The 14689-nt window shown below is 43.3% G+C and overlaps 1 protein-coding gene across 15 annotated transcripts in view; it reads left to right on the forward strand.

Moving 5' to 3' along the window:
• The window catches only part of PPFIBP1 (PPFIB scaffold protein 1), a 74899-nt gene that overhangs the window by 21002 nt on the left and 39208 nt on the right, over positions 1-14689 (forward strand). For 8 of the 15 annotated variants that reach the window (XM_075274833.1, XM_075274834.1, XM_075274839.1 and 5 more), the window contains exons 2-6: positions 2426-2509; positions 3634-3842; positions 12650-12736; positions 12927-13040; positions 13892-14023. In XM_075274833.1, the coding sequence (XP_075130934.1) occupies positions 2446-2509; positions 3634-3842; positions 12650-12736; positions 12927-13040; positions 13892-14023 (606 nt within the window). In that variant the 5' untranslated portion in view covers positions 2426-2445. Of the gene's footprint in view, positions 1-2425; positions 2510-3633; positions 3843-12649; positions 12737-12926; positions 13041-13891; positions 14024-14229; positions 14332-14689 lie in introns of all 15 variants that reach the window. The other 7 variants (XM_075274828.1, XM_075274830.1, XM_075274831.1 and 4 more) reach the window with 1 other exon arrangement.

Raw genomic sequence — 14689 nt, forward strand, 5'->3', positions numbered from 1 at the left:
CGCCATTGTGTATTTGGGCTGTAAATGCTGCGCCAAGATGGATGGCGGCAACTGACCCCCACTTAATATAGTGACAACTGGGGAAATAGTTTCCTAATATGTAGAGGGACATGAACATTGCACAGTCCCTGTACCCCATGTCTGATTACACCAGCAGAATAGTGAGCGCAGCTCTGGAGTATAATACAGGATGTAACTCAGGATCAATACAGGATAAGTAATGTAATGTATGTACATAGTGACTGTACAAGCAGAATAGTGAGTGCAGCTCTGGAGTATAATACAGGATGTAACTCAGGATCAATACAGGATAAGTAATGTAATGTATGTACATAGTGACTGTACAAGCAGAATAGTGAGTGCAGCTCTGGAGTATAATACAGAATGTAACTCAGGATCAATACAGGATAAGTAATGTAATGTATGTACACAGTGACTGCACCAGCAGAATTAGTGAGTGCAGCTCTGGAGTATAATACAGGACGTAACTCAGGATCAGTACAAGATAAGTAATGTAATGTATGTACACAGTGACTGTACCAGCAGAATAGTGAGTGCAGCTCTGGAGTATAATACAGGATGTAACTCAGGATCAGTACAGGATAAGTAATGTAATTATGTACACAGTGACTGTACCAGCAGAATAGTGAGCGCAGCTCTGGAGTATAATACAGGATGTAACTCAGGATCAGTACAGGATAAGTAATGTATGTACACAGTGACTGTACCAGCAGAATAGTGAGCACAGCTCTGGAGTATAATACAGGATGTAACTCATGATCAGTACAGGATAAGTAATGTATGTACACAGTGACTGTACCAGCAGAATAGTGAGTGCAGCTCTGGAGTATAATACAGGATGTAACTCAGGATCAGTACAGGATAAGTAATGTAATTATGTACACAGTGACTGTACCAGCAGAATAGTGAGCGCAGCTCTGGAGTATAATACAGGATGTAACTCAGGATCAGTACAGAATAAGTAATGTATGTACACAGTGACTGCACCAGCAGAATAGTGAGTGCAGCTCTGGAGTATAATACAGGATGTAACTCAGGATCAGTACAGGATAAGTAATGTAATGTATGTACACAGTGACTGTACCAGCAGAATAGTGAGTGCAGCTCTGGAGTATAATACAGGATGTAACTCAGGATCAGTACAGGATAAGTAATGTAATGTGTGTACACAGTGACTGTACCAGCAGAATAGTGAGCGCAGCTCTGGAGTATAATACAGGATGTAACTCAGGATCAGTACAGGATAAGTAATGTATGTACACAGTGACTGTACCAGCAGAATAGTGAGTTCAGCTCTGGAGTATAATACAGGATGTAACTCAGGATCAGTACAGGATAAGTAATGTATGTACACAGTGACTACACCAGCAGAATAGTGAGTGCAGCTCTGGAGTATAATACAGGATGTAACTCAGGGTCAGTACAGGATAAGTAATGTAATGTATGTACACAGTGACTGTACCAGCAGAATAGTGAGTGCAGCTCTGGAGTATAATACAGGATGTAACTCAGGATCAGTACAGGATAAGTAATGTAATGTATGTACACAGTGACTGTACCAGCAGAATAGTGAGTGCAGCTCTGGAGTATAATACAGGATGTAACTCAGGTTCAGTGCAGGATAAGTAATGTAATGTATGTACACAGTGACTGTACAAGCAGAATAGTTAGTGCAGCTCTGGAGTATAATACAGAATGTAACTCAGGATCAATACAGGATAAGTAATGTAATGTATGTACACAGTGACTGTACCAGCAGAATAGTGAGTGCAGCTCTGGAGTATAATACAGGATGTAACTCAGGATCAGTACAGGATAAGTAATGTAATGTATGTACACAGTGACTGTACCAGCAGAATAGTGAGTGCAGCTCTGGAGTATAATATATACTTTGTATACATACCCTTTACACAGAGAAGTTTGGGGTGGTAATCTTGGTTCTTGCAGTAGGTGTGTTTATCCCTTTTTTCGCTGTCAGGTGTTGGTTTTCTCTCCTCCGCTCTGTGATCCCGTCCGTCTTCTCCTTATTAGACCCTTCTCTCTCCTTAAAAGGTTATATTTGGGTTTCACTACAAACTTAATCCAAACACAGTTGTAAAGGGGCCTTAGTGAGACATGAAGCATGGCTTGTGCTGAGCTTATCTCTGAACATATCGCCATCTGGTTCACAGTTTTTATTTATTACAGACCTGGTGAAAGCCAAGATCTTATCACAACATGGTTTTTACTTCCATATAGTTAATCCAGAGGTTTGTGACTAATGAATAGAATGCCAGCAGTTCAGTGGAGACTGACACAGAGAGCAGGGAAGGTGGTGGTATATTTTAGAATACTGCTATACAGATGTTTTCATGCCCCTCAGGGTCTATGGAAAGTATTATTCATATTACTGCTTGTCTTCTAGGACTTGCCATTGGCAGCAGAATGATGGCAGACGCAAGTGACATGCTAGCCGCGGCCTTGGAGCAGATGGACGGCATCATCGCTGGTGAGTGCCTGAGTCATCCTCTTATGTCATCAGTGCAGCTGCATCTTAGTTTTATCTGTTTCTGGGAAAGCTTGGTGACAGCCAACATGGTCGCCATTAGTTTCCCTCTCAGCTTTCCTGTATATTTCTTTTCCATAGATATGCAGACAGTAGAAATGAAAATTTGTACAGTTATGTCCGGAGCCTAGAAAAGCTGGGTAACAGCCACTTTGTCTGCCAGAGGACTTACCATAAAGCTTTTCTAGTTATGGTGTAAGCTAAACGCACAATCCTGTCAGGTGTCTGGAAAAGCTGGATGACATGCAGTATGCTTACTCAGCTTTCCTGGATCAAATGTCTTAGAGTGTGAAAGGAAGGTAGGATAGTTGACCACATAGTTAGACCTCTACCTTTCAGGTGCCTGGGAAAGATGGATGATCAGTGTTCCATGTGATAAGAGGTTATAATTTATAACCCCACTCTTACGCTCCCCCACACACAGAAGTGTTAGCTCTTGGATTACTAGAAACCTAGGTGACAATCTTGTGGTCATATTGGTCGTCGCTTGCTGTTACCACAAACCAGTCAGGTGTCTGGGAAAGCTCCTCCTGTAGGCCCACCCAGCTTTCCTAGACCAGACATCTGAGTTATAACTCCATCTGAAAGGAAGGGGGAATAATTGATTACAAAGTTTGACCTGTGCCTTTTAAGTGTCTGAAGAAGTTGGGTGACCCGTCCAGTATGTGATAAAAGGGGATATTTAGTGACCCCGATTAAAGGAGTGTTAGCTTTTGGGTCTAGGCTGGGGGAAGGGATTATAGTGGTGCCGAAACTGCGGTGGGCTGGCAGATGAGGGGTAGTGTAGAACGGGTGATGTGACAGCTGCTCCGGATATTTCCAGTCTCTACAAAAATACAGTTATCTTGTTGAACCGCCCCCAAGAGCTAATTCTGCCCTGTACAGTGTCCTGCTGGGCAGAATATAGGAGCGAGGCTCTGGAGGCAGCCACATTAATGGCAATCCGCATGGTAGAAGTAGTGATCTGATAATGTAACAGCAGAGTCAACCGCGCTATGACTGATAACAGGGAGCAATGGATTTCATTGTTTAATGCTACTTTAATTCCCGCTTCCTCTACCTCACAGGCTCCAAGGCGCTGGAGTACTCCAATGGCCTCTTTGACTGTCAGTCGCCGACCTCCCCATTCATGGGCAGCCTACGTGTCCTTCACCTGATAGAGGACCTGCGGGGGATGCTGGAGATGATGGACACCGACGAGAGGGACGGCTTGAGGTGTCAGGTGCCCGACTCCACCGCGGAGGTGCTGGCTGAGTGGCTGCAAAGCCAGATGGTGGTAAGATATGTTAATGAGTCCTAGATCATTCTGGGAAAGCTGGGTGACAATTACTATAACATCCACTGTAGCTTTCACAAAGTTGTCATATATCCTGCCTGGGGCCCTGAGTGACAAATATGCCTAGTTATGCAGGTATGTATGTCTACTACTTTGTCTGTTTTGCCATTCATGATTCCAGGAAAGCTGAATGACCATTCTGTGGTCATACTGCTTGTTACTTGCTACTCCCAGGTCCCCAAAAGACAAATTACAGTGGGCGTCTGTCATTGTATGGGTTAACTTGAGTTCAGGGGTCTGGAAAAGGCGGGTGAATTAACTGCTGTTACAGTGGCTATCATCCAGCATTCCCTTGACCCTGAAAAGCGGTGTAAAGATAAAAAGATAGGAACGAAATGTATAACTATGTGAATAGAATTACCATTCAGGAGTCTGAAAAAGCGTCTGCTGACCCCTCAGATGGCAGTTATGATGTTAATTCTGGTTGTTACCCAGCTTTTCCATGTTCCTGAGGTGGGAATGTATCGATGCATTCTTAAGGTCATTTCCTCTTCAAGGGTTTGGAAAAGCTGGATGATCATCTTTTGAGATGATGAATAGTGGTTATTGGTTTTTATTTTGATGGAAGAATGATTCATTTACAGCAGCACAGAGTATATCAGGAGAACTGTGTTGTAATCTAATGAGAAGCTGTGACCTGTCCACTTGGATGATGATGCTTCTGCGATTAAGGCTGCAGCATAGGGCAGGGTCATGAGACCTTCTTAGTATGAGGATCATGTAACCACAGTAGCACAGAGTATTTTAGGAGAGTATTCTCTGAAGTGGTCATGAGGCAATGACATGTGATGATGAGATGATATTGGTGAGGACAATGCTACATGTGATAGGGACAAAATTATATGTGGAGGTGAAGTTGGAGGTCACTTCTACCTACACAGTAGAAAGAACAACAGCACAGAGTGTTTCAGGAAAGAGTTTGCTGATCTAATAGGAGGCAGTGGCCTGACCTGATGAGGATTAAGAGAATAGGACTGCAAGATAGGCTAATGTTATGAGGCCAACATAGTATAAGGAAATGAGAGACGGGAGCACAGGGTATTTAAGGGGGCAGTATTAATTTCCAGCACTGACCCCTGGAAACTGAGTTCAGAGTTTTCCAGCAGCACAGAGCCTTTAAGGAGAGGGTTGTGCTGATCTAATGCAGGTCAGTGATTTCTTCACTCATGTGATCAAGCTTGTGTGAACGGACTGGATATGACAGGTGTACTGTCATGATGTGAGGAGGCAAAGTTGGAGGTCACACCTGCTACACAGTGGCATGAGCAGGTCCCCACAGCAGCACAGAGTGTTACAGAAGTGTGTGTTGATCCAAGGGAGGCAGTGACCTGTTCATTCATCTTCTATTAGTCAAGAAAGGGCTGCAGGTCTCTGAGATAGTGTCCTGAAATGAAAAGGGGGAAGGAAGGCAAGGGGGAGGTCACAGATAGAGAAGCAGTGTCCCAAAGCAACACAGAGGATTTCAGCAGAGGAGTCTCTTCAGTGCCCTGTCCATTTGTGCAACGATGTTAGAGATGGCAGGGATGCCTTGGTTAAGGACAGCATCATGAGACCTGCACAGTGGAAGGAGTAGTGCTGCCGAGCAGCACAGAGTATTTCAGGAGGAACCACATTGGATATTACAAGACTTTGAATCCCGTCTGTGGTAAGGATGTGATGATCTGTCATGTCTTCTCTGCAGGTTTCTTGTGTGGTCTGACGCTTAGAATGTAAATTTCTTTTTAATTCCCCCTTAGACCTCTGTATAAGATTTCTGTATAATCGACTCAGACGTCATGTGATCCGGGAGCGATCAGTGTAAGATAAGTGTGTACAAGTGCGCACGCTTAGTGACTTAACCCCTTGCTGACCACCATGCATAATAAACTGTCTACTAGGCCTTGTTATCTTTTTCTTGGAATACTGAGCGACAACCATTTTGATTGTTCTTAGCTTTTCAAGGGCCTTGGATTCTGACTAGACTGAGCTGTATCTCCATTAGTTAGATTTGCCATTCATTACTCTGCGACAGATGACTAACAATCCCTGTGGACATACCGAAGTTGATTGGGATGAGTGAGATGAAAGGGTTAGCCCTATCATGACGAGAACCTTTCACCACCTCCACCTATTCCAACTCTTTGCATCCTTCAATAGCCACCACATCACTGAATTCAGTGCAGTTGGAATTTTCTCTACCCCCACCATTCCTGAGCAATCAGCGCTGTTTGTTTCAGCAGCCAGTATCCTACTTGGGCTCTCTACTATCAGGTAGGCGGTCCCAGACTACCTGCTTCATCCCAGGACCGCCCACCTAACATGACCGCGTCTAATTAGCACGAGTGCTGAAACGGTGAAAGCTAGAGAAAAAATTCTAACTGTGCTGGAAGCAGTGGAATGCCACCTATTGGAGAGGTGGGGGAAAGGTCCCTTTTAAGAACTAATCTCTCTAGACCCCCACTGATCAGGACAACAGGAGAGTTTTGGTCCAGTGCTCCCAAATGAATAGAGCAACGCACGTCCGTCTATTCAGAACAGAGCCATTGTCCTGATCGTTAGTGATCTCAGTGGTCGGACGCTCACTGTTCTTTTTAGATTGGAGTACCCCTTTAAGTTAGTGCTGTAATGGTGGCCATGTTACTTGTCACCCAGCTTTCCCAGAGACAGATCTACCCAAGTCCCTTCTGAGCAGGATACTTCTCTCGCCTGTATGACTCCCATGTCCTGAGATAATCTTCAGATCTTCACGTCTCACATCAGACATTCAGACAAGTTGCGGCAGGTTCTTCTCCGTCTTCACGTTCCGTAGTGTGAATTATTTAGGGTGAATATTCGTGATCTCGAATTGTCGCCTCTCACTGTCACGTTTTCACCAATTAGCGGTAGACTCGGTCCTAATTATCACATTATCCAGCCGCTGTCACAGACTTGTGGGGACAAGGAATGTCATGCTCCATCCTCAGCTGCCAAGTTCTGCTGGGAATCAGATTTGTGCTCTTTAGGAAACTCTCCACTGGAGCTTGACCTCTGACCCTGTAGATTGTCGCGCTCTATAAATAACAAATAAAGCTGCTTTATTGTTTCCTGTTTATTTTCAAAACATGGACTCCCTTCTCCCGCTTTTTTCAACATGGTTTACGGAATTTGGTGAACGCCATTGAACCCTGTGTCCCTGCAGGCAATATGCAGTACTACATGGTAGCCATTCAAGTGTACAAGCCAGAATTGCCGTCCATATCTCCTAAGGGTCCATATTCTGATAGGGCCCCCTCAGTGCTTATTTCTGGCAAGTGTCCTCGTGTCCAGGACTGTGGTTCTAATGATTTCTATGGGTCCAGATAGGAGGAGAAGTTAGCTACTTCCTCCCACATTGGTATTATGTCTCAAGGTGTCAGATGGGAGAGTGGTGGTGGACAGTTTCCTCAGTATGTTTGCTTGAGAGGGAGATAAGAGGCGCAAGTAGTAGGGAGGTGTCTAGTGTGCCAATGATGGTATCGGGAGAGGATCTGTGCTATTGAACACTGAATACCACAGATCTAAAATATCTGAACCCTGTCTTGGGCACCAAAATGGCTGGAACCTTCACTTATCCTCTGGGTGACCGAGTGGCAGAAATGAGTCCTGTGGGAAGTAATAACGCAGATAGTATGTGTAAGACCACTAGTTCCTAAGCTGGGCCTTATGGTCTTGGATTGTGCGGTTCCTGGTGTCCTTGTCCCACTCATGTAGAAAGTGCTCCTCTCCCCCTCAAGTTTAGGAAACCATCCCATCTTTGCCCCCTTGTCTGAAGCCCTAAGTGATATTCAGTGGGGATGGAAGTAGCTAACTTCTCAATCTTCTTCGCTTTCCATAGGAATCACTAAAGCTACAGCTCTGGACACAATGGCATTTGCTTATAGGGGTCTCCCCATGACCCTGGCAAGTGCCGATGTGTCCGAGGTCATAGCTTTAGTGATTTCTATGGAAATCCAAGTTGAAGGAGAAGTTGACTGCATCCTGAGGGGGAAGGGGGATTTTGGTTACGCCAATTCTAGATTATAGGTTTGGCTGCCATGTATTACTGCACATCTCCTGTAGGGGCCATAGGGTTCAATGGTGTATGTTGGGCATCACGTACCTCATTTTAAAGGGTCACCTGTAAAAACGTATTACAATAAAAGACGCCACAAGCCCTTCAGAAGTTCACTTTTTAATGACCTCCTTTACGTTTGATGGAGATGAGTCACAAAGGACACGATTAATGGAGCGAGTTAAGGAGAAGACCTAGATGTGACTCGTGTCAGTCCTGAAGTGTCTCCCGAGAAGACAACACTAACCAATCTCCGAGATCCTCCTGACAACTGGGTGTCTACACCCTATTTATACCTCATTGTTACCGGCTGCCCGGACCTCCATTTCTGTAGGATGTTACGTTAGATGCTTCGTCGCCCCCTCTTCTTCCTTGTGTAGAGGTCTTTTAAGACATTTAAGGCCTTGGTGGACCCAACTTTTTGTATCATCCGTAAGATTTCTTCAGCACCTTGGTACGTCTTCACCTGGATGGGTATTTTTCATTGTCAAAAGGTGGATCCATAACATTGTCAGGATTGTGGTAATGTCATCCGATCAATAGGCAAATTTGTGGGGTGTTTTTTGGGCAAAATTTTTTTTTTTTTCTTTTCATTTTGTACATTTTTGTTTCAGATTTTATTTTTATTTCAACTTTCTCAGTTTTTTTTTCCTTCTAAATTTAAATTATGGTACATTTTCTTTTTACCGTTCTTCTGAGGTTTGTTGGGTTTTTGTTTTTGTTTTTTTTTAGATTTTGGTTCAGTGTTATTTTAGATTTTGAGATAATTGGGTGGTCTGTCCTAGTCATTGTATTATCGGTGTGAGGCTAGGTTCACATCTGCGCTGGGCTCTCCACCGTGGGGGGTTGGCTGGGGACCTAAATGAGTGAAATCTGGACCGCTAATACATATATATATATATATATATATATATATATATATATATATATATATATATATATTAGTGTGTGTGTGTGTGTGTACTAGTGGTCCAGATCTGATTTTTTTTTTTTAAATATGAGGTCAAACTCTCACCCTGCTTCCTCCCCACCATTTTGTTCATCGACACATTGAATCCATTATTTCCGGTCGGATTATAGCAAATTTTGTGTCAACGCGGCCTGGAACCTGCGGCAGCTGACAGATGAGTTTTGTAAGCGTATAAAAAGGGTGAAATGAGCTCCAGAGCTGAAGGATTCGCTTCTGGCAGGGAGACTGCTGAGCTCGGCGAGTATTTACATGACGCCTATAATGGACTCCAGGGCTGCATCGGCTTCTGTTCGCGATGGAAATATTTATTTTATTTCACGGCGGTTTTTAAGTTGCGTCCAAATAAATCTTCAATTTAATTGTGACTTATTTATGATATCCAGCACGGAGTCGCCGCCAAGTATCGCACTGTGCTGTGTACGTGGGGTAAACATCTTGATGTGATAGATGGCTGGTGATAGGGTTTGGCACACAGCTTTCTCAGAGTCCTGAAATGCATATCAGTCTTCCTAAACAGTTTTGCATCCGCTGCTCCACTGTTATTGCATAGTCAGTCATATTTGCCTTTGTACTCTTGAGAAAGTTGGGTTACAGAAACAATTTTTTTTTTTAGTAACAACTTAAGGCCTATGGAGATTTTGTGTGTGTGTGTGTGTTTCACCCTGTGGCGAAAAGGCCCTGATTAGCAAATTTCCTTAGTAGTGATATATCCCTTACTTTAATTTTGTAGCTGATCAGGATTTCAGGAAAGCTGGGTTATAATTACGACCATTTTTATGCAGGTTTTCATCCAGCTTTACAATAGTAAATGGTAAATTTCTATTCTAGTGATATTTTGCCTACTTCAATAATGGGGCTGATCAGGATGCTAGGAAAGCCGGGTTGTAATTAATGTGACTGTTTTTACTGATGTTTTCACCTACCTTTACAATAACCCTGAATGGTGAATTTCCCTAGTTACGATACATCCCCCTGGTTTCAATTTGAATGTGTTTAGGATGCCAGGAAAGCTGGGTGATGACTGTGACGATTTTTAACAGGGGTTTTTATCCAGCTTTAAAGTTACCCTGAATGGTGATTTTTCCCTGTAGCAATACAACTCTTTACGTTCAATTTCTAGCTGTTCCGGATGCCAGGAAAGATGGGTGATAACTAGTATGACCAGGGATTTTCACACAGCTTTCCTAGTATCTTGTTCTCCAGTTATGCAGATGAGACTCTCATCTACATAGCTAGGCAGGATTGTCGTTTATTCTGGGAAAGCTGGATTACAGCCCTTGTACCTTCAAAAACTGGAAAAAGCGGTAAAAATGACAGCTCCTGTAATAGTAGTCATGTTGGTTATCACCCAGCTTTCCCGAGAACCAACAAATTTAAATGGATGCCTAGAAATCTTATTCAAGATGGACTTAAAGGAGAAAGGTATAGCATCACTCTGGAACATGAGCTCCAGGTTAAAGCAGCTGTAGATATATTTTTACACCATGCCGGATTATTTTATTTTAGAGCGTCCAGTCTTTAAGGAGTTTTATAGACGTGCGACAAACATGACTTCAGTAGCTGTTCGGGTTGTGTTGTCACTTTCATCTTCCTCCCATAAAGGTGAATCCTGCCTGCGTACGGCTTTATGTGCTGGTCACGCCCGCAGCTCCGCCGCCAGATTATAGGCTTCGCCGTGTATTTTGAGCTGCTCCCCTCGGCGCCCCCGCCCGCATCCTTCAGTCAAAGCTGGTAACGTGGCCCACCGGCAATAAAATATGGAAGCGTTGCCCATAGAAACCAATTAGATCTGGGCTGTCCGTCTCAAAGGTCCTTTAGAAAACAATGTGATTGAGTCCTATGGGCAGAGATGTATCAAATCTGGTGCTAAAGGAAATTGGAGCAGTTACCCATAGCAACTAGGCAAACCTCAAATGAAAATGAAAGCAGCTATCTTATTGGTTGCCATGGGTAATAGCTCCATTTTTCACTGGCACCAGTTTTGGTAAATCTCCCCTATAGCTTGATGTCTGTAATGGCCATGTGACTGAATGCCTGTGGGGAGGGATGACCAGACCCCCGCTATCTGTCTTCATAGGAAACGTGTTAGGTTGTCACCTGTTTAAAGGGGCTCTATCACTAGGAAAAGTCATTTTTAACTAATCACATCCTTGCATAGCCTTTAGAAAGTCTATTTCACACTTACCTTTTGTATCAGACAAAAATATAGGGCAATTCTAGGTAGTATTATCAAAACCATCCACATTGGCCTACAGGCCCACTACCACATAAAAGACAACATTATTGTAAAAAAATATAAATTTATTGAAAAATACATAAATAAATAATAATATAAATTCAGAGGTAATTGGTGCAACCAGCAATAGATGCGATGAAATACATACTAATAAGCTTCCATGAGGTAATATGCTTTATAATTAGTCAATGCAATATTCAATGAAAAAGATACTCCATAAAAGTGGGTATCATTTGCTATATATGAGTATACAAGAGCTTTGAATCACTAGAAATTCTTACTAGAAAGCCAATGTGTTTACACTTAATGTTGCAGACATAATCTTGCAGACATAAAGAAAAGCATGTGAGCTACTTTGAACATTACCTGTACGTATATCATGCACCGATACGCGCCCCGACGCGCGTTTCACCACGCAAGTGGCTTCGTCAGGGGGAGATATTACCTTTTGAATGTAGATTGCCTCAGTGGTTTCTGAATAAGCCCGTTTTTATTCATATGCTAATTAGACTGGTGCACGATAGATTGTGCATTCCTCTCCTGTTGTTTTCTATGGGAGGCTGCTGCTGCTGATGACTTCCTGCTTCCTGTTTGCTTCACACACATAGAAGATAATGGGAGAGAGGAGGCTGCTGGGAACTTCCTGTGCTGGCTGGAGGCTCATTAGCATATGAATAAAAACGGACTTATTCAGACACCACTGAGGCAATCTACATACTAAAGGTAGGTGTGAAATAGCCTTTCTAAAGCCTATGCAAGCATGTGATTAGATAAAAATGACTTTTCCCAGTGATAGAGCCCCTTTAAGAAACGACGTGCCTGTTTTGCCATGTGAGCCTTCATTTTAATGATCAAATTGAATTTTTGCAGAATCTTGTTATGACTACAGCTCGTGTAGATCCTAATGGGGTGGTTAATGGTGAACACTGTGGTATATGAGGTTTCTCTTCTCCAGTCACAGCAACATCTGCAGTGTTTTTGAATGCAGATCTGGCCGTAACTAGAGACACAGAGGTAAAATGAGTTCTATCTCCATGTGCACAATTTTCATTGACTGGTATGTGTGGTGCAGTGTTGCACTGTGAATCTACTTCACCTAGCTGGCTGATGCCAGGGAAGAATAATTCAGTACAACTTCATGGGTGCTGCCCCTTTAAGAGATCTATCAGAGTTTGTGTAACAGATGGCAGCACTGCAGTTGGTGTATATTTGTCTATCACATCTGGTCGGTCGCTGGTTAATATTATACCCAATGGGCTGGTCAGGGCAGCCATATACCGCACACATGGGCACTGTATATGGTCATGGAGCGGTGACCTACACCCTTCTCTCTATAGACCACATGCTGCCATGTTTACCCAGATTGGTTAATGGGTGTTTATAGTACAAGGATGAGGCCACTGTTAAAGGGGTGCCCCTATATTCCTATGTATATTACAGTTTATAATCTTATACCTTTATTACAAACAATTCTCCTATGCCATGTCTTGCAGGTTAATGGGCACATCACCGGCACAAGTGATATCTACCAAGAGCGGCTGTCACGTCTGGAGAATGACAAGGAGTCTCTAGTGCTGCAGGTATCTATGTAAATGGGCACAAATAATAAGGCATTATATAAGTTGAGGAGTGGGTGCATGACAGCTGTATAACAAGGGCTGTAGGAGACGGGTAAAAGCCAAAAAAAGTGCAAATTATTTACATTAAATAAATGTTTTGAATTACTTTTTGGATTTTTTTTAAACTCCTTTTCAATCCTGTACTTTCTAGGTGAGTGTCCTGACTGATCAGGTGGAGGCACAAGGGGAGAAAATTCGGGACCTTGAATTCTGCCTGGAAGAACACAGAGAGAAGCTGAATGCTACTGAAGAGATGCTACAGCAGGTGAGACGGTGCTCCCCAGTGGTCGTGCAGTTGTGGGGCTTGGTTTATTTTATCACTGTAGTGCGCAGATCTAGTGTCTATAGTGAGTGTACATAATATGCAATCATCAGATTGGTCCTATGGACACGCAGAATAGAATTTGATGGTCTCAAGAACAGCCTTTCAGACCACAACTATGTCTCGTGAGGCCTTCTTCCCAGTGTCCATACACTACATTACTTATTCTGTACTGATCCTGAGTTACAGCCTGTATTATACTCCAGAGCTGCACTCACTATTCTGCTGGTACAGTCACTGTGTACATACATTACTTATCCTGTACTGATCCTGAGTTACATCCTGTATTATACTCCAGAGCTGCGCTCACTATTCTGCTGGTGCAGTCACTGTGTACATACATTACATTACTTATCCTGTACTGATCCTGAGTTACATCCTGTATTATACTCCAGAGCTGCGCTCACTATTCTGCTGGTGCAGTCCCTGTGTACATACATTACTTATCCTGTACTGATCCTGCGTTACATCCTGTATTATACTCCAGAGCTGCACTCACTATTCTGCTGGTGCAGTCCCTGTGTACATACATTACATTACTTATCCTGTACTGATCCTGAGTTACATCCTGCATGCTCAGGTGTTTGGGTTGTTTGTGTCAACATGCTTGCTGACTGTTTTCTCTGACAACCAACAGAATTATCACTACAGTTCTTAAGTATAAGAGAATGGTGTTGATGTGATCTCTACCACTTCCCTTTACTTATATGACTATAAAATATTGTCCAGAACTCTTCTCGCTCAGACCAGTGACCCCATTGACTATTTTCTGTCAATTTTCTTCTCATTGCCAGGAACTACTAAGCCGGACGTCATTAGAAACACAGAAGTTGGACTTAATGGCAGAGATTTCTACTCTGAAACTAAAGCTGACCACGGTGGAGAAAGACAGAAGTGACTATGAGGAGCGATACAAAGACACAGAGGTGAGGTAGTGCTAAACAATCACTGTAGTATGATGGGAGTTCTAGTTGGAGACAATAGACCAGACAAGTATCAGCAGATATAACATAATTTCTCATAGTCGTATAGTACAGGACAATCCTCTGTGGATATCTCTTCTCTGTTCTTCTCTTCTTTGTTCCTCTCTTGACTCTTCTGTCTTTTCCTCTCCTTTCCTCGTACACGCCAGTCTCTACATAAGATTATAGTGGAGTTGAGGCAGCAGATGGAGAAATTGGAGGTGGAGCTGGCGCTATTTCAAGAAAAGAGATTACAGTATGGTGACCAAGAGGTGACTGTGCTCAGTCGGACTGTGGCATGGTGCGGCGAAGCGCGGTGTGAAAGGATTTGACTCACCGCATGTTGTGTTATCTGCTTGGGCTGTAACATACACTGCATCAGTCTGCCCAAAGTTGCCCCCACTGTCCACCATATGGTTCCTGGATACAACCCAGACTCGACAATAGGTGGGGGTCTGACCACTGGGACCTCAACCCGTCATGAGAAATGGGTCCAGTTACATCCAGTCTTAGGGCAGGGGTCACATAGACTTCTTGATTCTACATTGATCTCTAAGGGACTGAGAAAGAGGATTCAAGTACAGGACATAAAGGAACACTTCCGGCAAAACCGATTCAATGTTTTATACA

Source organism: Leptodactylus fuscus, chromosome 5 (assembly GCF_031893055.1).
Source record: "Leptodactylus fuscus isolate aLepFus1 chromosome 5, aLepFus1.hap2, whole genome shotgun sequence".
In the NCBI taxonomy this organism is placed as follows: Eukaryota; Metazoa; Chordata; class Amphibia; order Anura; family Leptodactylidae; genus Leptodactylus; species Leptodactylus fuscus.